The sequence below is a fragment of the Bactrocera dorsalis genome, chromosome 1, assembly GCF_023373825.1.
Source record: "Bactrocera dorsalis isolate Fly_Bdor chromosome 1, ASM2337382v1, whole genome shotgun sequence".
Lineage (NCBI taxonomy): Eukaryota > Metazoa > Arthropoda > Insecta > Diptera > Tephritidae > Bactrocera > Bactrocera dorsalis.
In genome coordinates this window covers 15,708,989-15,732,457 of record NC_064303.1, presented here as the reverse complement: position 1 = coordinate 15,732,457, position 23,469 = coordinate 15,708,989, and the positions used below count along the sequence as shown (strand labels likewise).

At 30.3% G+C, this 23,469-nt stretch overlaps 2 protein-coding genes across 10 annotated transcripts in view; both read left to right on the top strand.

Moving 5' to 3' along the window:
• Positions 1-15,279, top strand: part of LOC105229710 (tyrosine-protein phosphatase Lar) — a 907,083-nt gene extending 891,804 nt beyond the window's left edge. For all 9 annotated transcript variants that reach the window (XM_049458860.1, XM_049458872.1, XM_049458887.1 and 6 more), the window contains 5 exons: positions 6,274-6,413; positions 7,986-11,321; positions 11,394-11,504; positions 11,613-11,918; positions 12,561-15,279. In XM_049458860.1, the coding sequence (XP_049314817.1) occupies positions 6,274-6,413; positions 7,986-11,321; positions 11,394-11,504; positions 11,613-11,918; positions 12,561-12,629 (3,962 nt within the window). In that variant the 3' untranslated portion in view covers positions 12,630-15,279. The remainder of the gene's footprint in view (positions 1-6,273; positions 6,414-7,985; positions 11,322-11,393; positions 11,505-11,612; positions 11,919-12,560) is intronic.
• A 5,819-nt stretch (positions 15,280-21,098) lies between these two features.
• LOC105229655 (KAT8 regulatory NSL complex subunit 2) lies at positions 21,099-23,207 on the top strand. Its single transcript, XM_011210071.4, has 5 exons — positions 21,099-21,740; positions 21,796-21,988; positions 22,051-22,214; positions 22,274-22,680; positions 22,851-23,207. The coding sequence occupies exons 1-5, from the start codon at positions 21,248-21,250 to the stop codon at positions 23,049-23,051; spliced, it is 1,458 nt and encodes a 485-aa protein (XP_011208373.3). The 5' UTR covers positions 21,099-21,247; the 3' UTR covers positions 23,052-23,207.
• The last annotated feature ends 262 nt before the right edge of the window (positions 23,208-23,469 follow it).

Genomic DNA, 23,469 nt, shown 5'->3' with positions numbered 1-23,469 from the left:
TAAGACGGGACTAGTGAAAACTAGCTTATTTAAATAAATTTAGTTAAGTAATTTCGAATAATGGCAATCTAGTGCGTGATATTAAGCATGAAAATACTCTAAAAATAATGATTTCAGTCAAAATAAAACTAAATCATTACCTTTTCAAGAACAAAATATAATGCATATATTATTGAAAACCTATAAACAATTAGGTCTACTCCATGAAAAAGCTCATTTTATAGCATAGTATAGAGTAGTTTCAGAAAATTTGGAAATCTCTTAGTATTCGTGCTGAGATTGGTATAAAAACTGGTCTAGATGGCCTTAACTTTCTTCTTAAAAGATCTTTATATAGTAAAGACTCAAACCATTATTGATATTTCATCGGTTCTGAACATGAGAAAGAGATGAGTAATCCAAAGTAACCTAAATTTAAACATTTAAACTGAGATGATTTTAAAACTGGTCTAGATGGCATTTACTTTCTTCTAAAAAGAGTTTTGCTTAGTAAAGATTCAAAAAGCACTAAACTGTATGGCTCTAACTTTTACTTAAAAAGATCTTTGAGTATCAACGACTCAAACCATAAGTGATATTTGCTCATTAGCCAATAACGTTTACTGCAAACTAATGTAAAATTAAAAATTGGAAAACTTCTTTGCTTCTGTTGCTAAAATTGGTATAAAAACTGGTCTAAATGGCTCTAAGTTTCACCGAAAAGATCTTTGTATCGTAGAGATCCAAGCCTTGGGTAATATTTCTTGAGTTCATAACCTTAGCAAATGATGAGTAATCCAAACTAATGTAAACATTTAAACTAGAAATTTTGGAAACTCTTTAGTTTTCGTGCTGAGAATGTTATACGAGTAACAATTGGTCTATAAAAATTTTTGAATGAAACCGAACATAACTCCCTTCCACATATAATATTATATATCTTAAACACCAATTCATTTAAAATCTTCCGAGTGACATATATACATATACATATATATGTATGTCTCTATACATGAAGTCAAATTAGTCACTAATTGAACATAATTTACAACATTTGTCAATTATTTCTAAATTAACTTGCCAATTAAGAAAAATTATAACATAATTGAACATAACTGTCATTTTTATAAATTTAGTAATTAAAGGAAAATTTTTCAAATAATTCTTAATTAATTCGCTAATTGTACTAAATTAAAAAAAAGACAGTTTTATTCACTTATGATGTAATTCGACTCAATTGGCGAGTTAAGTGAAAATTTACTTGCAATTTAATTGAGCTCAATTAGTGAGTAATTTGGCTTCAAGTGGAAGGTAAATCGATCATTAATTTGATAGCTTTTAAACAATTTAAGGCAACATACAAGTATATGTTTATAGGAACTTAAGATATCATAAATATATTTACTGAATATATTGATATACTATACTTTTAAAACTTCTAGGCGTTTCAGGCGGCATCTTAATTAAGTCAATTAAGAAAGTGGAAATAGTATATATTAAAAAAATTAGTGAACAACATAAATTCATAAGTATTCATTATGTAATTATCTGCAATTATGTAATTTATGCAATTATTATTTAATTATACTTAAGTATACATTTTATTAATATCAAATAATAAGTACTTAAGCTTATAAATATGAGAAATATTATTATATAATAATTTAAAGATCCAATTAGACTATAACGCATTTCTTAGAACTCTTTTAACTTGAGAAAATGTTTATAAAGTTGTGGTTTCATGCTTTTAAAAAGCTTCAAAACACTTTAAAAAATAAAAAAAAAAATTATTTTTTAAAATACTATAAAAAAATTTAAATAATATTGAAAAAAATTAATTTTTTGTCTAAAAATTCAAAGTCAATACAAAAATTCCAAAATTCAATTAAGAAATAAAAAATATATATTTAGTAATCAAAAACATATCAATTGTAACTACATAAAAATGCAACACTGTGACAGGTAAGTGCAACAATAAACCGTACTCAGCTAGAAATATATGCAGCAATTCCTGAAGTTCGCTCCCTACTCCCGTATGTATGCTAAAATTTACAAAGCAAATTTCTTTGCGCTCATTTCTCACTGTGTAGTTCATATCAAATATTACTATTAAGAAAATGGCATCTCACTAGTAATCATGTGAAAGCTAATTTAGCAGCAAAAAGCAATAATAATTTAAATTACCTAAAAAATAATTATAAAAAGGTTATTTTTACCCCATTTTTCTGCAGTTAAACTTACCACTGCAAATTGTTACACTGTGCGAATCCCATACACCCAACAATATGGCAGGTACTTAATGAACGAAATTAATAGAAATAACTACATGAATCGTAAATTATGCTGTAATTAAAAAATAGCGCTAAAAAAGTAATGTTTTGAAGATAGTGGAAACATTTTTGAAAAGAAAATTATGGTTTATAACATTTTCATAAAAGTTTTCATTTGGTTAGTATGAGATCATTTTAGTGCATTTTTACTGTTGTTATCAAGCATAAACATATGAAATTATGCACAGAGAGCAAAAACCTTGTTCATCAGCGCTTCCGAGAGAGCAAGTAATAAATTTACGATAGCTTAAAGGTTCATAGTTGCAACGAAATCAAAAAATTTTTACAATTTAAAATACAAGTTCTCAACAAAAATGATAGAAGTATGATATTACGACAGTTACACGCCGTTATTTTTTATTTTATGAGCTGTTAAGAAAAATATTTTGAAACGTATAAAAAATTGACTCTATATAATAGTTTGTGCAGTTGTTGCATTAAAAAATATATTTTAAACGAATACATATTTTTTCAATATAAAGTTTGAGAACCCCTGTAAAAAATATATTTTAAACATATAAAAAATGTATTATATATTATAGTTTGTTTACCCTTGCATAAAAACAGAATATTTTTAAACCAAAATAAATATTTTTAAGCGGATAAAATTGAGTCTATGGGACACTTTGAGCACCCCTGCCAAAAAAAATGTCTTTTTTTTCTAAAGTTACTGTGAAATAATTGACAGTAAAATCGTGAGTGCTTTCTAATTCAACGAGTTCCTGGCATAATTTTTAATACAGTGTTGTATTTTTAGTAAAACTCCCCAAAAAATATGAATACTCAATGAGTGCCAATGTTTACAATTTGCTGCAGTTTCTTACTTATATTTTAGTAAAATTTAATAACTTTAACAAAAACTTTTATTTAAAAATGTTTAGTTTGATAATCTTAATTTATATTTTTATACTAATATTTTTTCACACAAAAAAATTAATTCATGCAAATTTAAAGCGAGTGTGCCAACAAATACGAATCTTAACACAAATTCCAAGTCACGAAATGTCTACACAAAACCCCAAAAAAATTATATTTAGTAGAAAAAAATATTTTTTTGTTAAAAAAATAAAAAAAAAATATTTTTTCTAAAAAAGTAAAAATTTTTTGTTATTTTTTTGCTTTGTTATTAAAGTATTGTTAAAAAAAAAATTTTACTAAAAAAAATTTTTATTAAGAATTTAAAAAACAAAAAATATTTTTTATTAAAATTTCTTTTACAAAAAATATTTTTTTTTTTTATTAAAATTTCTTTTATAAATTGTTATTTTTTTAACAAAAAAAAATTTTTAATAAACATTTTATAAAAAAAAATTTATAAAAAAATATTTCTTGTAAAAAAATTCTTAATTAAAAGTTTTAGCAAAAAATTATTTTTTATTACTTTTTAATTTAAAAACTACGAAATCAGTGAATTTTTGTATATACTGAAATGTAGTATTAATAAAAAACAAAAAATCTATTTTTTTCTCTCTTTCTTACATATTTTTTGGCCACTCGCTTCTAATAACTACAACCAACTACAATTAATTGCACCAACTTCGTGTTTGACTTGTAAAAAATTATATATATTTTACATAAATGAAAATATATATTAAACGCACTTTTTGTCTTGGGTTCGTTTTTGGAATAAATCGCACCGAATAAAACAAATTTTACAAATGCACCGTTTTTTGATTTTTGTATGATATACTATATATATCTATATGTATTCCTATGTGTATGGTGAAAAACACTTTTTTGAATTCACAAAATGCACAATTTTTGTAATTTCTGAACGCAACGCACTTTTCAATGGATGATGTTCTAAACATAATTAATGAAAAATTTTCAAATTTAATAAATTACTAACGAATTTAGTCAAAAAAAGTGAGTATTTAAAATATATAAGAATTTTACTTCTTATAATTTATAGTGTTAAATATTTTTAAATGAAAAAAATACGAATTTTTAAATGTAAATGTCTTTATATAATCAAAGAACACTCACTTTAGTCGCACACTGTACAAATTAAACCGTTTACCAACACTAAAATCTTCATAGTAAGTAGCGCGGAAGGTTGCACTCTCTCTCGCTCACTTGCTCTCAATGAGCTGTCAACTCATTAACAACACACCACAAGCATACTCTTTAACTCACAGCAAATAATTATGCAAGTAATTGCATTTGATTTTTGATTACCATATGATTATTTAGGTATTGTTAAGAATGTTTTAAAATTTTTGTGTACATATTATTGTAAGAAATTTTTTCAAGTGTTTATGCCTAGTATGCATATACAAATTAATAATGAAAACAACTATCTTCTTTATATTTTGACTGTATGTTTTCTCTTCTCTATTTACAACAAAAAATGTGAGTTTTAGAAACTCGAAAAAAACGCAAGCACAAAGGAAAACTAATTGACTTGCAACATTTTGAAAAAAAAAGAAAGAATATTTTTGAAGAAATAAAAATTTTGAAAAAAAAAATTTAAAAAAAACATTATTTTTGAAAAAACAAACAATATTTTTTGGAAAAAAGTTTCGAAAAAATATTTTCGAAAAAAAATTTTATAAAAATTTCGAAAAAATATTATAATAAATATTTTCGAAAAAGAGTTTAAAAAAATATTTTTGAAAAAAATTTAAAAACCAATTTTCAAAACACCAAACTGATTTTTGAAAACCCATATTTTTTATTGCGCCGCACAGTTTTTGAAGTACAATTTTTAAAGCATTTCAAAACTGTTTTTTCGGCACAAAAACCACTTTCAAATGATTTTTGTGAAAGTTTTTATGTTATTTTATTTTTTAATGATTTTTTATAACTCTGCAATGCTTTGAATTTGCAAGAATTTTTTTATACCGCTGCAATTTTTTAAATTGCAACATTTTTTATTTTTAATTTTTTTTAATATTCATCAATGGTTTATACATATTTATCTATATGCCATTTGTACATTTTTCATGTAAATAAATTTTTTCTTCAAATCGCTAAATGTCTTTATTGCACAAATATAAAGCACAATTTTTGAAAGCACCAAAGTTTTTTTTTAAATTTTTCGTTTTTTTATGGTATGCAAATAAATTTATTTTTGAAAAAAAAAAGATATTTATAAATAAACGAATGCACTTTTCAATACTTTTTGGCTAATGCTTTTTCTTATGCAAATTTTTTTTTACCATAAATCGCCATTTTTGAGGCAAAGCACCGATTTTTGAAACACACCTGTTTGTTCAGAAACAATTTTAAATCGAACCAAGAGACCTAAACTTTTTGTAAAACTAAAAAAAAAAATACATATTTACCAATCCTGACTCCCTTTTCCCTAAAAAAACTTGAAAAATATGATTCAGTAATGCCCACCTTAAGGGTTGTGCACTGAAAAAAATTATAGGAATTTGAGAATAATTTTATTTTAAAAATTGTAAAATGTTTATTTTAATTGTTTTTTTATTTTTAATACATAATCTTCAATATTGAAAACTCAAAAACAGCAATTCGGCCTATATCTCCGGATTTCTTTAATGTATTGTCTCTAACCACCACAAAAAAAAATAAAAATAATTTAAAAAAAATATTTCTTAAACATTCTAAGTGTTTTAACTCTATAAAAAATTAAATTTTTTAAATATATCTTGAAACCTATATATTCGCCAATTATGTACTTATTTAACGTATGTATTAGTTGTATGTGATATTTAAAGAGATATTTAAGCTAAGTAAGTATAATTCTCCACAAAGTATTTGAATATCTCTAACTCATGTAATATTTAACTAAATATTCAAAGCCTTTAATAAGCCTTAAGCTATCATGTAAGCTAATATGTATGTATGTATTGTATTTACCAGTTCTTTAGGTATTTAATTCGCTCACTACTTAAGCATTAAGTCGCTAGTAATACTCATACTCGATCTTATGCCCTTTGAATTTCTATAATATAATTTTATTAATGAGAAATATTTTCCGCCATGCAACGTTTAGTGCCTGGAGATCCTCAAGACGTGAAGGCAACTCCGCTAAATTCAACTTCAATTCATGTTACCTGGAAACCACCATTGGAAAAAGATCGTAACGGCATTATACGTGGCTATCATATACACGTGCAAGAAATGCGTGATGAGGTAAGTGAAGTATTATAAAAGTTGATCCCTTTCGAGGATCCCTACTTTTTTAAAGAAAAAATACAGAAACATCAAATTTAATGGGGAATGTTTATTATGATTCTAAAGAACACTCTTTGGCATTTATTTTTTGAGAATTATCTTCTTTAAAAGTTGGCCGCAGTTACATCTCAGATAGTTCAATTTTCGATGACTCGTTTGAGCATTTTGACTGGTAATTGGCGAATGACAAGTTTTGATGTCTGCTCCAAGGCCTGAATCGAAGCGGAATTATCCGCATTGACTTTACACTTTACATAGTCACACAGGAAAAAGTGATATCACACGATCTTGGTGGCCAATCCCGGGCCATAACGTGAAATTAGCTGCTAGGTTGCTCTATTGGAACATATTTCCTCTTCTATTGCTTAAAACTGACCGTTTCTGGGCGATTGTTTCCTTCCAATTTTTAACAAGACAGGTCCAAATTCAGGGATTCTCTATAAAGGATCATCAAGGATGACTATTCCCTGAAAATTCCACCAAACAGCAATATCTTATCGGTCAATCCTGGCTTCAGACGATCCAGTTGTTAAAAGATCAGGTCGGAATTCAGGTATTGGCTGTAAAGGAGCTGCTTATGGATGATGATTCCCTGACAATACCACCAAACACGTAGCAATATGTTATTGATCGTCGGTCTTGTCTTGCAATGAAGAATTTTATTTGCCTACAAAAGTACAAGCCGTTGACGATCGCAGCCTGATTAGAGTCCTTTTCAAAAGTACTGCTAAGCAATCTTACCAGTGGCCCAATACCCGCACCATTATGAATCTTATTTTGAAGTAACTGCTTTCTTTAACTGGGATTTTTAGATCTATACTTAAATAATATAAGAAGACCTTCAAAACCTACCATCTTGCTACCGCATCAGTCACCTCACCAATTTCGAAAACGGTTTTAGACGGTTTTCCAAAAAAATGTATGCGATGATAAGTGAGGATTCAGGTTTCCTTAAGTTGGTTTATAGGTTAAGTTAGGTTAGGTTAATTTGATATGCCAATTACCCCCGCATAGACCAGCTTTGGTCCTTTACGTTTCCAGGGCCTGTGGCTATTAGGAGTACTAAACCTCTAGGATGCCTGTGCTCGACGCGAATTGTAAGAGACTCTGTGGCCTCACTATCGTTACTTCCTCCAGTGTATCATACCGTGGGAACCCAAGATGCTTACAGCGAGTTGGTTTATAACTCAAAAATATTTACGACCTTATTCTTTGTTATTCATCTTCTTATATTTTTTTAATAAAAAAATCTATTGGGAAGAAGCAGAGAGTAGAGCAGAGAGCTCTAGACAACATTTTTCTTGAAAAATTTCTGTAATGAAGTTCATCAGAGCTACATAAGTCCAGATTATGCTAGGTTAGATTTCATGCAAGTCCTCAAATAATGGACAATAACTGAGTATGTTTCAATAACTAATAAAAAACTTCCGTCCTTCCCAAACGAATTTCCGAAGTTTATTTAATGTATTCCGTTTCAATAGTTCATTTATAACAACAAACATTTCTAACGATACCTTTCACCCCACCTAGGGCAAGGGCTTCCTAAACGAACCACTCAAGTTCGATGTCGTCGATTCGTTAGAGTACAATGTGACGGGCTTGCAACCGGATACCAAATACTCCATACAAGTTGCGGCACTGACGCGGAAAGGCGATGGTGATCGTAGCGCCGCGGTGATCGTAAAAACGCCAGGTGGTGTGCCGGTACGACCTACCGTGAGCTTAAAGATAATGGAACGTGATCCAATTGTCTCCATCGAACTCGAATGGGAGCGACCAGCGCAAACATATGGTGAACTGCGTGGTTATCGTTTGCGTTGGGGCGTAAAAGATCAGCCGTTAAAGGAAGAGATATTACCCGGACCGCAAATAACGAAACGTCGTTTTAATGACTTAGAACGCGGCGTTGAATATGAATTCCGCGTGGCGGGTAGCAATCACATTGGTATCGGCCAAGAGACAGTGAAAATCTTCCAAACACCCGAGGGCACACCTGGCGGACCGCCCGCAAATATAACAGTACGCTTCCAGACGCCGGATGTAGTATGCGTCACATGGGATCCGCCAACACGCGAACACCGCAATGGCATTATTACACGTTACGATGTGCAGTTTCACAAGAAAATCGATCATGGTTTAGGTTCGGAACGTAATATGACTGTGCGTAAGGCGGTGTTTACAAATCTCGAAGAAAATACAGAATACATCTTCCGCGTGCGTGCTTACACCAAACAAGGTTCGGGACCATTTAGTGATAAAATCTTTATTGAAACAGAACGCGATATGGGGCGAGCGCCAATGTCAGTGCAGGCGGTAGCAACATCCGAACAAACGGCTGAAATCTGGTGGGAACCGGTGCCATCACGTGGAAAATTGCTTGGCTACAAGATTTTCTATACAATGACAGCAGTTGAGGACTTAGATGAATGGCAGACAAAGACAGTAGGACTAACAGAATCTGCAGATCTGGTTAATCTGGAGAAGTTTGCACAGTATGCCGTAGCGATAGCAGCGCGTTTCAAGAGCGGTTTGGGACGTCTGAGCGAAAAGGTCACCGTTAAAATAAAGCCCGAAGATGTGCCACTGAACTTACGCGCACATGATGTCAGCACACATTCCATGACATTGAGTTGGTCCCCGCCAATACGTCTAAATCCGACAAATTACAAAATCTCCTTTGACGCGATGAAAGTATTTGTGGACTCACAGGGTTTTACGCAAACGCAGATTGTACAAAAACGTGATATTATCTTAAAGCATTATGTAAAATCGCATACAATCAACGAGCTGAGTCCATTCACAACGTACAATGTAAATGTAAGCGCCATACCACCAGACTACTCCTACCGCCCGCCAACTAAAATCACCGTTACCACACAAATGGCCGCGCCGCAACCCATGGTCAAACCAGATTTCTATGGTGTGGTAAATGGTGAGGAAATATTAGTGATACTGCCGCAAGCATCTGAAGAGTATGGTCCAATATCACATTATTACCTTGTTGTGGTGCCTGAGGATAAATCGAACTTGCACAAAAATCCAGATCAGTTCCTAACAGAAGATTTGCTGCCGGGACGTAATAAACCTGAACGTCCGAACTCGCCTTATATTGCCGCCAAGTTCCCACAACGCTCCATACCCTTCACTTTCCACCTGGGTTCCGGTGACGATTATCATAACTTCACCAATCGTAAACTTGAGCGCGACAAGCGTTATCGTATTTTTGTGCGTGCCGTTGTCGATACGCCACAAAAGCATCTTTATACTTCCAGTCCTTTCTCGGAATTTCTATCGTTGGATATGCGTGAAGCGCCACCTGGTGAAAGACCACATCGCCCAGATCCAAATTGGCCATCCGAACCAGAGGTGTCTGTCAACCGCAACAAAGACGAGCAGGGTATGTGGTGGGTGGCGCTACCAGTTGTTGCCGCACTCATTTTCACCATATTCGTTACCTGGTGCATTGTGCGTCGGCGTCGCCAACCATGCAAAACACCCGATCAAGCTGCTGTCACGCGTCCATTGATGGCAGCCGATCTCGGTGCCGGTCCCACACCCAGTGATCCCGTCGATATGCGCCGCTTAAACTTCCAAACACCCGGCATGATTTCGCATCCGCCCATACCCATTTCCGAATTCGCCAATCACATTGAGCGCCTCAAAGCGAACGACAATCAAAAATTCTCGCAAGAATATGAGAGCATTGAGCCGGGTCAGCAATTCACATGGGACAATTCTAATTACGATTACAATAAATCGAAGAACCGTTATGCCAATGTAACCGCTTACGATCACTCGCGCGTACAATTGCCACTGATGGACGGCGTTATCGGCTCGGATTATATAAATGCTAACTATTGTGATGGCTATCGCAAGCATAACGCTTATGTGGCAACTCAGGGACCGCTACAGGAAACATTCAGTGACTTTTGGCGCATGTGTTGGGAACTAAAGACAACCACCATTGTTATGATGACACGTCTGGAGGAACGTACACGTATTAAATGCGATCAATATTGGCCGGTACGTGGCACAGAGACTTATGGTCAAATGTTTGTCACGATCACCGAAACGCAGGAGCTCGCCACCTACAGCATACGCACATTCCAGTTGTGTCGTCAAGGTTTTAACGAACGTCGTGAGATCAAACAATTACAATTCACCGCCTGGCCGGATCATGGCGTACCCGAACATCCAGCACCATTCCTACAATTCTTGCGACGCTGCCGTGCGCTCACCCCACCCGATTCGGGCCCAGTTGTTGTTCACTGCTCGGCTGGTGTCGGCCGTACTGGTTGTTATATTGTTATCGATTCGATGTTGGAACGCATGAAACATGAGAAAATTATTGACATATACGGACATGTGACTTGTTTGCGCGCTCAACGTAACTACATGGTACAGACTGAGGATCAGTACATATTCATACATGATGCCATATTGGAGGCTATCATTTGCGGTCTAACAGAGGTACCAGCACGCAACTTACATACCCACCTACAGAAATTACTACTAACCGAACCGGGTGAAAATATCACTGGCATGGAAATGGAATTTAAAAAGCTCTCCAATGTTAAGGTGGACTCATCGAAATTCGTCACCGCTAATTTGCCATGTAATAAGAATAAGAATCGTTTGGTACACATACTACCATATGAATCGAGTCGCGTCTACCTGACACCCATACATGGTATCGAAGGTAGTGACTACATCAATGCTAGCTTTATTGATGGCTATCGCTATCGTTCGGCTTATATAGCCGCTCAGGGTCCCGTACAGGATACTGCTGAAGATTTCTGGCGTATGCTGTGGGAGCACAACTCAACAATTGTTGTTATGCTCACCAAACTTAAGGAGATGGGCAGAGTAAGTGCAAATTTTACAAAATTATTTTTGAGGTTATGTTGCAAAAATTAATTTTATGACGTAATTCTTTAGGAAAAATGCTACCAGTATTGGCCACATGAACGCTCAGTACGCTATCAGTACTATGTGGTGGACCCCATCGCTGAATATAATATGCCGCAATACAAACTACGCGAGTTTAAGGTATGCAAATTATAGGTTATGTTAAAAATTTTATATTTTCGCACACCTAAAAGCTTTCTTAGACTGATTTTTCATATTTTAATACAACTTTTATTTCGCTTCCATCAGGTCACCGACGCACGTGACGGCTCTTCACGTACCGTACGCCAATTTCAGTTCATCGATTGGCCAGAGCAAGGTGTACCCAAATCTGGTGAAGGTTTTATTGATTTTATTGGTCAAGTGCATAAGACGAAAGAACAATTCGGTCAAGACGGACCGATTACGGTGCATTGTAGCGCTGGCGTTGGACGTACTGGTGTCTTTATAACACTCAGTATTGTATTGGAACGTATGCAATATGAAGGCGTATTGGATGTATTCCAAACGGTGCGCATACTACGCGCCCAACGTCCAGCAATGGTGCAAACGGAGGTGAATATGAAGCGATTTATATATTTTTATATAGGATAATAAAATAAGGTTAACTTAAGGGGTTTATACACAGTTAGAAGGCCGAAAAAAGCGATTTTTTCAGATTTTTTCTGAGAAAACTTTTAAATTTATTGATCCAAAAATGCTTACACATATTATGGTAAAAATATTTATTTGGAAAAGAGCTACAACTGATCTCCGGGAGGTCCTCACAAAAAAGACGTTTTGAGATGATCACTATATCTCTGAACTGGGTCCTCTGAATTAAAAAAATTTAAAAACATTTTTTTTTTGAAAGGAACTACAGCTGATCTCCGGGAACTCCTCTCAAAAATTACGTTTTGCGGTGATCACTATATCTCTGAACTGGATCCGCTAAAATTACAAAACTAAACAGATTTCGTTAAAGTAATATTAAATCTAGTAATTAATCGAAGAAATAAGCAAAATACATATTTTTAACAAAATGGCGGTTTCTAAAAAAACAATCTATTTTTGACTCAAATCTATATACTTATAATCACTTAACATAACGTAACTTAATATTTAATTATTCACGCATGTTTTTTATCAGTGGATTTACTTTTGGAACTGCATTTGATAAGCTGAATGTTATAAACTCATATTTTTTTATCATTTCAGGATCAATACCACTTCTGCTACCGCGCCGCTTTAGAGTATCTCGGCTCATTTGATAACTACACTAATTAAGTTTGCAGCGCTTTTTTCAACTCTAAAAAACATACTTGTTAGCTTCAATACACCGCAAAATCAAAACTCTTTCTTCAACATTAATTTGGATTAGAAAACTCAATGTTGGATTTTTTCGAAAGCTACACACAAAGCGACATTCTATTTTGTCAAAGCGCCTAAAAAAGCTGCTACGCGTAGTAAGAACGCCTTAAGCAAGAAATTATCTCTCCCTGGAATATCATCAGAAGCAGACTATATGGATTCTACGCAGCCGATTCAGACTTGGATAAACGAAATTAAAACACGCCACAAAATTAAAAAGAACAAAACGTATCGCTATTGTATTCACTAAATACTAAGTTACAATGCTTAGGTTCTAAGCACAAAGCATGTTATAGAAAAAGAACAAATAATTTAGAAAAAAATACATATGTACTTATGCGCGTATGTGTCTAGTTTAAGGCAATTTAGTTGATAATTATATTAAGTTAAGTAAAATGTAATGAAAATAGTTACACCGTCAGCTAATTTAGAGAGCATAGTCACCTAACTGCCCCCATACACACCCACATTTGTCTTTTAAGTTATTTGTGAACTAAAAAGACTGTTATGCATTAAATTGATTGACTAATCAGTAATATTTACTAAATGATTAATTCAATGCATTAGCTGTACTAATGATTATCTTAAAAATGAAAATTGAGTATAAATTGTTATTATACTAAATATTTAACGACTAATCGATTAATACACAGAGAATTATTTAATTTTAGCACTAATTATAAATTGTGTGTGCAAAGCAATTATTTGAACAAACGATATGCTTAAATAATACACTTGCTTCTTTTAAATTAATTCAAAAAAATCAAAATTATGTATGTAGAATAATAATAGCAAATGTCAGTTTGTCGATTAAAAATGATTGTTGATGTCTTTAGAGTTGCGCATAACTTTTATGATTAGTAAATGATTTCATTTTAATAAGGCGCTTAGAGGTACGATATTATTGACAGAAGTACACTTAAAGAGCCCGTTTAATTGCATTTTCTTTTAAATATAGATATTTTTTCTGAGTTATAATGTAATAAAGATAATTAATTATAGGTACAATATTTTAGTAGAGGCGACACTTAATGATCCAGTTAAAAAATAATTTCTTTTAAATATTTTTTCGGTTAGAAATAAATATTAAGAATTTCCTTTTAAATTTCTTGATTAACTATAATTTGTAGAGTTACGCTATTTTAGGCAGCAGTACACTTAAAGAGCCAGTTTAATTACATTTTCTTTTAAATAATTTTTTTTTGGACTAGCAATAAAAATAATTATAGGTACAATATTTTAGTAGAGGCGACACTTAATGATCCAGTTCGATAACAATTTCTTCGAAATATATTTTTTTCGTATAGTATTGAAATGATATTGATTTTCTTTTAAATAGCTTATTATAATAATATATAAAATGTTTTTAATTTAATAATTTAATTTAATTTGATACTTAAAATGCGCTTTGAACAAAATTCTGTTTGAAATGTCAGTTAAAATATATTTAATTGGCGACAATATTTTTTATAAAGTAATTTTTATAATAATTTTAATTAAAATTTATGTAATAGTTAATATTATATTAATTTGACATTTAATAACCACTTTGAATCTCATTGTAAAAGTCAATAATTTTATTTAGAAGCAAGTGCATATTTTGTTTAAATAATACAACATTATTTTTAGGTTATGTTAAGAGAAATACTGAAAAAAATGTAAAGTCAGTATTTAATAAACAAAAATGTAATATTTTATATAATTTTTATATAAGTTGCAAGTAATTTAAATAGTTTTAGCTTTTTTTCATATATTTTACTATAATTAATTCCCGGTTGGATTTTTACTGCAGAAAAATTGCATGTGAATAGAAATCAAAATTATTTAATTAATTTATAATTAATTCTATATAGTACTCTAATAATGTTTAATTTTAATATAATGTTTAATTAATAATATAATTTTTAATTATTAATGTAATGTTTAATTATTAATATCATTTTAATGTAAATATATATGTATAAGTAAATTTTAAGCTAGTTCTGTTTGTAGAAAAATACCACAACAAGAAATCCTTACAAGAAATTTATTTTATAGTGAAAAAAATTAATTTAGTTCAATATATTATTATTTATAAATTTTAGATGTAAAAGTTTATAATTTTCAAATTTAAAAATTTAGTTTACTTAAACATTTCGCCATATTTCCCCCCATTTCACCCAACAAAAACTAATGTCATAATAAAAATAAAAAACAACAACGACCAGGCAGCTCTTCCGCTACAATCACTTTGTAAGGACTTGAAATGAAACCGATAAGATTTTGTAAAAAAAAAAATAGTAAACATAAAACAAATAGCAAAATGCAATAGTTAAAATATTTATAACGAAGTGTAATAGGAAAAAGTAATATGTGGACAAAAGTATTGCAGTGAAATAATGTAATAAGCTTAATTTTATATTGTATTAGTTTTAAATTTAGTTAAATGTGTGTATGTATATGTTTAATTTTATATTGTATTAGTTTTTAAGTTAAAAGTATGCAAATGCTTAATTTTATATTGTATTAATTTTAAGTTAAATGTAATAAGTTTTAGTTTATAATAAATTAGTTTTTAAGTTACAAATTTTTTCGTTCTATAATTTTTAGCTTTCAAAAATTTTTTATTTTTAATTTCCAAATTTTTGCGGTCTATAATTTTTAAGTTCAAATTTTTTTTATTTTTATTTTTTTACCAGCATTAATTCAGTTCTAAAAAATTAATTTTTTTTTTTGTTTTTTCCTTAGGCTGATTTAAAACTTCATTAAAACAAAGTGAAAATAATTAAAAAAAATAAGCGAAAAAAGATTTTTTTACACGACAAAAAAATGTGTTAATTTGAATATTTTTATAAAAAATTTGTATGAGCAAATTTATTAATTTAAATATTTTTTTTATATATTTTAAAAATATTTGGTTTAGTTTCAGTTGTGGCAAAAATCAAAAAATGGCCAGTAAAGTAGCTACGCTTTATTTATATTTTCAAAATATTTATATTTTTTACAACTAATAAAAATAATTACAATTATTAATACTTTTTTTCAATATAATTTTTTCATGCCGTCCTTAGTTGCCTATATGAAGCTTTCCGAAAATTTCAAGTGCTCTAAAAATTTAGCCTAAAATACATTTTTCTTAAACATTAAAAAAAATGAAGATTCATAAAATATATATATTTTTTTTAATTTTTTATTGATTGTCTTGAACCTGTTTTTTTGTTTATTTTTTTAATAACCTTTTTTAATTTTTTTAATTTTTATTAAATTTTTTTTATTAAAAAAATTATTATTTTTTAATAAACTTTTTTTATTGGCTTAAAACTACATTTTTTTGTTTATTATTTTTAATTAACTATCTTTATTTTTTATATTTTTATCAAACCTTTGTTTTGATTGCCTTAAAATTATTATTTTTTAAAAAACTTTTCTTTTGACTGCCTTAAAATTATTATTTTTTGTTATAAATTTGTAATAAAATTTTTTAGTTAGATTTTTTTTTTTATTGTGTGCTTTAAAATTATTATTTTTTGTTATAAATTATATTTTAGACAAATTATTATTATTTTTTGGTAATAAACATTTTTTAAAAAAATAAAATTTTTATTTTTTTGGTTATAGATTATTTTTAAATAAATTGTTATTTTTTTTTTTTGTAATAAACATTTTTGCCTTAAATAAAAATTACTTCTCTTGCCCCCCTTGTTACTATGCCAATTCTTATTTCAGTTTTACTTTTGTTTTTTAGCACATGCTGCCTTTATTAATTTAAGTTAAATTTTACAATAAGCTGTACCATTATTTTTAGACACTAATTCTTTGTATAGTAAAATGTATATTTTACATTTTGTAAATTTTCAAATAAAGTGAAACGATTTAATTGGAGAAAATTTGTTTTGTTGTTATTATTTTTTATTTAATTCAGTCTAATTATGATTTTCGTGAACTTTATAAGTTAAAAAAATATTTAAATATCTATATATTTAATTCATTTTTTTATTTCAATTTATAATATTTTTTATAAATTTATAATGTTTATGTATTTTTAAAGTTTATAATTCAAATTTTTTACTTGCTTATATGCATTCAATTATGATTTTTGTGTCCTTGACAAGTTTAGAAAATAATTATGCTTATAATTTTCAATAAATAATTTGAGTTCATATTTAAATGAATTAAAAAAAGTTGTTTTAAAAATTCGATACGAAATTTATTTTTTTTTTTTTGTAATTTTTATTAAACTTTCTTACTAAAAATGTAATTAAAAAAATATTACAAATGAATTATTTATATTAATTTCTCACAATTATTTAAAATTTTTAAATTTATAAATTTTGAAATAATCTTACTCAATAAAAATATAAATTATTTATTTTTCACAAATAATATTATTTTTTAAATAAATATACAGCATCTATATATTTTTGAAACCTTACAGCGTTGTTAATTGATGAAAGTGAAGAATGATTGAGAACCGCTTTAGATTATGTATATTTTAGAAAATTGGTATGAAAATGCGCGTAAAGTCAATGTAGAAATAAATAAAAATAGTAATCAAATATAAGAAATATTTAATCATAAGTAATCTAACCTTATTATAAGTTTAACTACGTATAAAAAATTTATGTAGCTATATATGTATAAGTATAAAAAGTTAAAGAAAATATTCAACAAAGCACGAAATCTACTCCAATATCTAAGTATATAACGACTAGCAAAATCCAAGCAGGAATTGTGAAATGTGTAGTTGAAAAAATGAAAGTGCTGAGGGCAAACGAAAAAGTTGAGATTTTAGAATTACATAAAAAAATAGTAAGTGTAAACAGCACGTAACGTGTAAATACGATGTAAGCACGCCATTAATCATAGAATATATAAAAAAATCAAGAAATAAGTATCAAAGTTATAACAAAATATATAATTTAATTGTGGTAGGCATAAATTATGCTAAAAAAGTATAGTTTATTATAGGAAAGTAGGCAATGTAAGAGTTTTCTTGCTATAATGCAAGAGAAAAATGTAGATTCGCAAATATGAAAGAAGAACGAAAACAAAAACACGCGTAAATTTATATACATATGTATATGTATGTATTATATATACATTAAATATAATACTTATTATAGTTACAAGCATATATCAACAGCAAAAGTCTAAGTCTGAGCGTTGAAATTATAGAAAATACTATAAATATTTAAGTAGATATAAGCCAATATGGTAGACATACAAATAAATATATAGAAAAATGTTGTGTAAGTAGGATTCGCAAATTGAAAAATGAATAAATGCATAAAAATAGAATACTTAAGATATGATAATTATATTGTACGAATATATATTATAAACACACACTTTTAAGTTAAACATAAATAAAGCTATATTTAAGCAAGTAAAAATAATCCATAGGACGGAATAAGTGCAATAACGCTTTAGTATTTAATAAATATATAAATAGTGTAAAAGTGCATACAGAAAAAATAATTAAAATTATATTAAAATATACATATAGCGTAAATATGTTTAAAAAGCCGTTTTAAAATCTAAGCTACTGTATAAAAATAGCACAAAAATAGAAATAAAAAAAAAATTAAATGAAAATTTGTAAGATTTAAAGCATTTTATCGTATATAAAATATTCACTTATAGAGCATACATATTAGCAGAGTTGTAAAGTAACGAAAACATATATAAAAGTAAAAACCAAAAAAGGAAACACAAAGTTATTAGAAAAACATTGGTGTAGATATATATTGGCTGCAAAGTTATTAGTTTGCCTGGTGAAAAGTCATACAATTAAATTTCAAATTTTCATTTAAATGCATAAAACTGACCTTAGTTACCAGTAAAATTTAAAAATAAAAAATTAATTTAAAATTTAAAATTTTCGCTATTTTTCAATTTAATATTTCAGTTCAATTAGCATTAAAAAATTAGAAAAATTTCTAGTTCAGATTTTTCAATGTACTCTACAAATAATAATTTTTCGCAATTTTTTAATTCCGCTATTTTTCAATTTAATATTTCAGTTCAATTAGTATTAAATAATTAGAAAAATTTCTAGTTCAGATTTTACAATGTACTCTACAAATAATAATTTTTCGCAATTTTCCGATACTTAAAGAGAGAAATCATTGACTTCGAAAAAAAAGTCTAAATTATTGTACGAAGTTAAAAATAAAAAAAAGATTTCCGTTAATACATTTTCTTAACCCGTTATATATACATATACTAATATGCATTTACATATTTATAACAAAAACCATCTAATTTTCAAGCATATGATTAATATCTCTACAGTCTATACTACCCTCACCTTTTTATAATCTGTATGTAGCTATTAATTTAGATTTGTAATAACAGTAAAAAAAGTAAAAATAAAAAATAAAAAAATAAGAAAATGTTGCATAACGTTAAGTATTATTATGATTATATAGATTTATGATAATGAATGCTAAAGAGAAATGAAATGTGTTGAGGTAGATTTATGAGGGTGCAGTATAAATGGATGAAATAAATAAAAATATAAAAAATAAATATTAAAACGTGTGTTTCATTTTGCATTACCTAAATGGCGCTCCAATAGATTTATTAACTAACATTGCTACACAAGTAATATTTACATACATACATGCAAGGTCTCTCGCAAAAGAAACAGGACTGTTAAAAAAACAACAAAAAATTAATATTTTCCAAAAGTTATATTTTTTTATTCAAAGTAGTTTCCTTGTGCTTCAATACAGCGTTTAGCCTGGTCAATTAGCATTTCAAATGAGTGTTTACGGTCATTTTTCGGAATGCTCTTGAGAATATCGGTCGTCGCCTTTTGAATAGCTGAAATGTCCTGAAACCAGTGTCCTTTCATGGGCAAATGAAGTTTTCCAAATAGGAAAAAATCACAGGGTGCCAGATCAGGTGAGTAGGGTGAGTGATTAATGGTTAATATGGAGTTTTTTGTTCAAAAATCAGTAACAAACGTCGACCGATGACACGACGCATTTTCGTGCAACTGGCGCCAGGGCCCTGCCTCACGGTATTGTGGTCGAGCACGACGAATGCGTGACAAAAGACGCTTCATAATACCAAGGTAAAACACAGCAATAATCGTTTGGCCAGGGGGACGAACTCTCGGTGTACAATACCCTCGGAATCGTAAAAACAAATCAGCATTGTCTTTATTTTTGACTTCTGAAGACGACTTTTTTTCGGTGATGGCTCGTCTGGATGCTTTCATTCGGCACTTTGACGTTTGGTTTCGGGATCATATTGAAAGCACCACGTTTCACCACCAGTCACAATCGAATATTTGTTGTTTATGTCCTTTCTCGACTCCTTAATCAAATCCTTATATGTTTTGAGTTATCACTGATTTTGGCCGGCCCGACTTTACTACAGGATAGGCACTGATCATCATAAACTTTTTTCATCATTTGAAATGTTTGAGTAAACGTTTTCCCAAGTTGAAAACAAAATTCAAAATTGCTCTTTGTTCAAAATGCATTTTACTACCGATGACCAAAAGCTGCTGTCACTTTTTGATCGATAACATCGATTGTAGTTATCCAATTGACTTAAAATTTTTACGAAATGTCAACAAGAGATCAAACTTTTTATTTCATATACCCACCAATAGGTGGCGCCACCAGAAACAGTTATATAGGATGGGCCATATAAAACTTAAAATTTCGAAGATAAGGCGTAAAAGATTGAGTGTAGCGTTTGCTGTATGGTACGTAGCGCCGTCCTGCTGGAACCAAATGTTGTCCAAGTCTTCCTCTTCAATTTGCTTGAAGAAAAATTCGGCTAACATTGCGCGATATCGCTCATTATTGATGGTTAAGGTTCCTTCTTCATTTTCGAAGAAAAATGGGCCGATGATTCCACCATACAGTGATTCGTGCTGGGTGCATTGGCTTCTCGACGATTACGTGCGGGTTTTCTGTGCCCCAAATGCGACAATTCTGCTTGTTAATGTAACCATCGAGGTGGAAATATTTTTCGGTAAAATTGACCATCCTCGGTCAAACGATATTCTGCCCAATCTGCGAACTGTAGAATAGTGAATAGCGACCCATTTCGTAAATTTTAAATATTAGACTTTTTACTGAATATCTGTCACATTCCGAATGGTATTTGACGTTTCCAATGTCGAAATATAGATAATTCAAATTTAAAACGTTAGATGGCCCACCCTTTATTTAAAAAGTTCTGTTTCTTTTGCGACAGACCTTGTATTACGCCATTACTACGGGCTCTTATTATACCAACACCTAATATAATTCTAACTTTGGTTTTGGAAGCTTCTTACTACCTGCTCCATATATTTATTTTTAGCGAGCGCTTTGTGTAAACGCGGTATAACGACGCGTACATGATAATAGTTATCGATAAACTTTGCAAATATAATCGAAAAATCACAATATTTTGATGTTATTAAAATTCGCAAAAACAATTTCGTTGTGTCGTGTTTTTTGTTAAAAACGTATTTTATAGAAAATATTATTTACTTAGTGCCAAATAACAATTAAATTAAAACTCTAAATAAAATAAACGAATTAAAAATGGCTACAAGTTGCTCGCATTTGCGTCAACGTCAATTTCTACGTTTTGGCGGCAGCTTGCAAGAACTACGTGAGCAGTTGCACCAAGAAATTGAAAACAAAGCCAAATCTTGCTCAAATCCAACCTATGAATGTTCGCTACCCCGTGCCGATGGCAGTGAATATTGTATACAACACATATTACGCGATCCCCGTGGAAACTATCGCCAATGCACTTTTATATATTCCAATGGGCGCAAGTGTCAAAATGCAGTGCAGAAGCATGATATTAAAAAGGATCCTGAAATGACAACACTTTGTTTTGAACATAATCGTCAGGCACAGCTACGCAAAACTCATACCACTGTGGGCAAATTAAAACGCACCGATACCAATGAGGCATTATTACATAGCTTGAGTAATCACATCAATTTGGATGATAAGCAATCTGAACGCAGTAATAGTGAGCAGGATGAGGAAATTGATGTCGTTACACCACATGTCACGCCATTTGGTAAATTTAACATATATAGACAAGTAGAGCATTATAATTATACGATTTTTTACAGTTGCACATGATCAAATAAACAACCTAGGCACTGTACTGTCGAAATTGCAAAAGAGGCGACGCATTTTAGAGTATGCATCAGATAGTTCAAGTGACTACGATGAGCCGCCCAACATCAAGAACTCAGCACGCAATTTCGAAGTGAATGAATCAGACGACGATAGTGATAATTCGCTCGCGGAAGATTTACTGAAGTATGTATAGCATTAAGTCGAATACTGTAATGTTTTTATCTGAACTAATCTCTCATTTAAAGACATGCTGGTATTTATACACGTGAAGAGGCCGTACGCATATCAGAAGCTAAACTGACAAAATTACAGGGTCTATACATTGACCAAATCAATCATCTACATCATGTACTTAAAGAACGTCGCCGTCACTATTTAACCGCTTTACGCAAAGAACGTGAAATGCTTTGTAAGCCTATAATAATCTTTGCATATAATGTTAATTAAGTAACTTTCATTACACTATAGGTAGTATTCACGATCAGCTAAAGGAGTCGCCAAAGGAACGTGTACTTTATAAACAACTTAAAGCTTTAAGTTCATATCATCGCCGAAACGGTGTCGAGGCTGTGCTATATAAGAAGTTCAAAGAAAAGCGCGCCAAGGCGACGGACGCACCGGCTGGACACAAAGGTCCCAATTTTAATAAATGTGTTTTTGCCGAAGGTGGTGTAAAATGTGGCGAACGTGCAATGCCTTGTTGTAAATATTGTCGTAAACATATTTTGGAAGATAAAAGACAGATACTATTCCGTGCGTGTGAGGTGGAGCGTAGTGGTGTGGTATGCCAGGAAACAATACCATGTATTTTTGACAATGCATCGACGTGTGTCTTGCATCTAACACTTCCGACACGTCGTCAATATGTGCAAAAGGTAAGTGTCTGGTGCATGCTAACGGTACTAATTGGGTTATGTGGCCAGTTGAGATTTTTTGCACAAGTATTTGAGTGTTGCGTTTTTTAAATTTTATTATTGCGTCATTATCTTATTTTATAAGATACATTTTAGTCAACAAACTTCCTAATTAGTTTGTTTATTTACAGAAATACGAATCAGAAACAGAGGAGGATGCTGAAGATAAGCCAGAAAATTTAAAAGATAAAACGCTATCTGTAGACGTTGCAAAATCAAACACATTTGCGGGCTTGCAGTCAGAAAATTCTGCTGCCACTTCCCCGGGAAGAAATATTACAATCTCACATGACATAAACGTCACAGCTTCAACATCAGAGGGGATTAAATAAAAATAAAGTGGCATATGTCAACATGGAATATATTTCGGTTTTAAAAAAGATTTTAAGAACTTGTCATGAATTTTATTTTTATATTGACTTTCTATGTAGCACATTAAAGATTTTTGTGTTTTTAATAAGAATATTAAATATTCAACTATTGAAAAACTTGGTTATTTTATTTGAAAAACAAGATAAAAACGTAACTTCGGTTGCACCGAAACTATAATACACGTCATAAATGCATAAGATTCCTTACCAGATTCCCATTTTGATGCTCTATATACTCCTGTAACAGATGAAAGTTTTTCATACAAGCACATCGATTTCCATCGTTCAGATATATTACAGCTATATGCTATAGTGGTCCGATATCGGCGGATCCAGAAAATAAGCAGCTTCAAAGGTAGAAAAGAAACTACGAAATTTC

What these genes read in the sequence shown, in the direction of transcription:
- LOC105229655 (XM_011210071.4), top strand. Translation starts at nt 21,248, where the DNA reads ATGGCTACAAGTTGCTCGCATTTGCGTCAACGTCAATTTCTACGTTTT. An exon ending in CTCGCGGAAGATTTACTGAA is followed by an intron (nt 21,989 to 22,050) that starts GTATGTATAGCA and finishes TCTCATTTAAAG; the next exon opens with ACATGCTGGTATTTATACAC. An exon ending in CAAAGAACGTGAAATGCTTT is followed by an intron (nt 22,215 to 22,273) that starts GTAAGCCTATAA and finishes ATTACACTATAG; the next exon opens with GTAGTATTCACGATCAGCTA.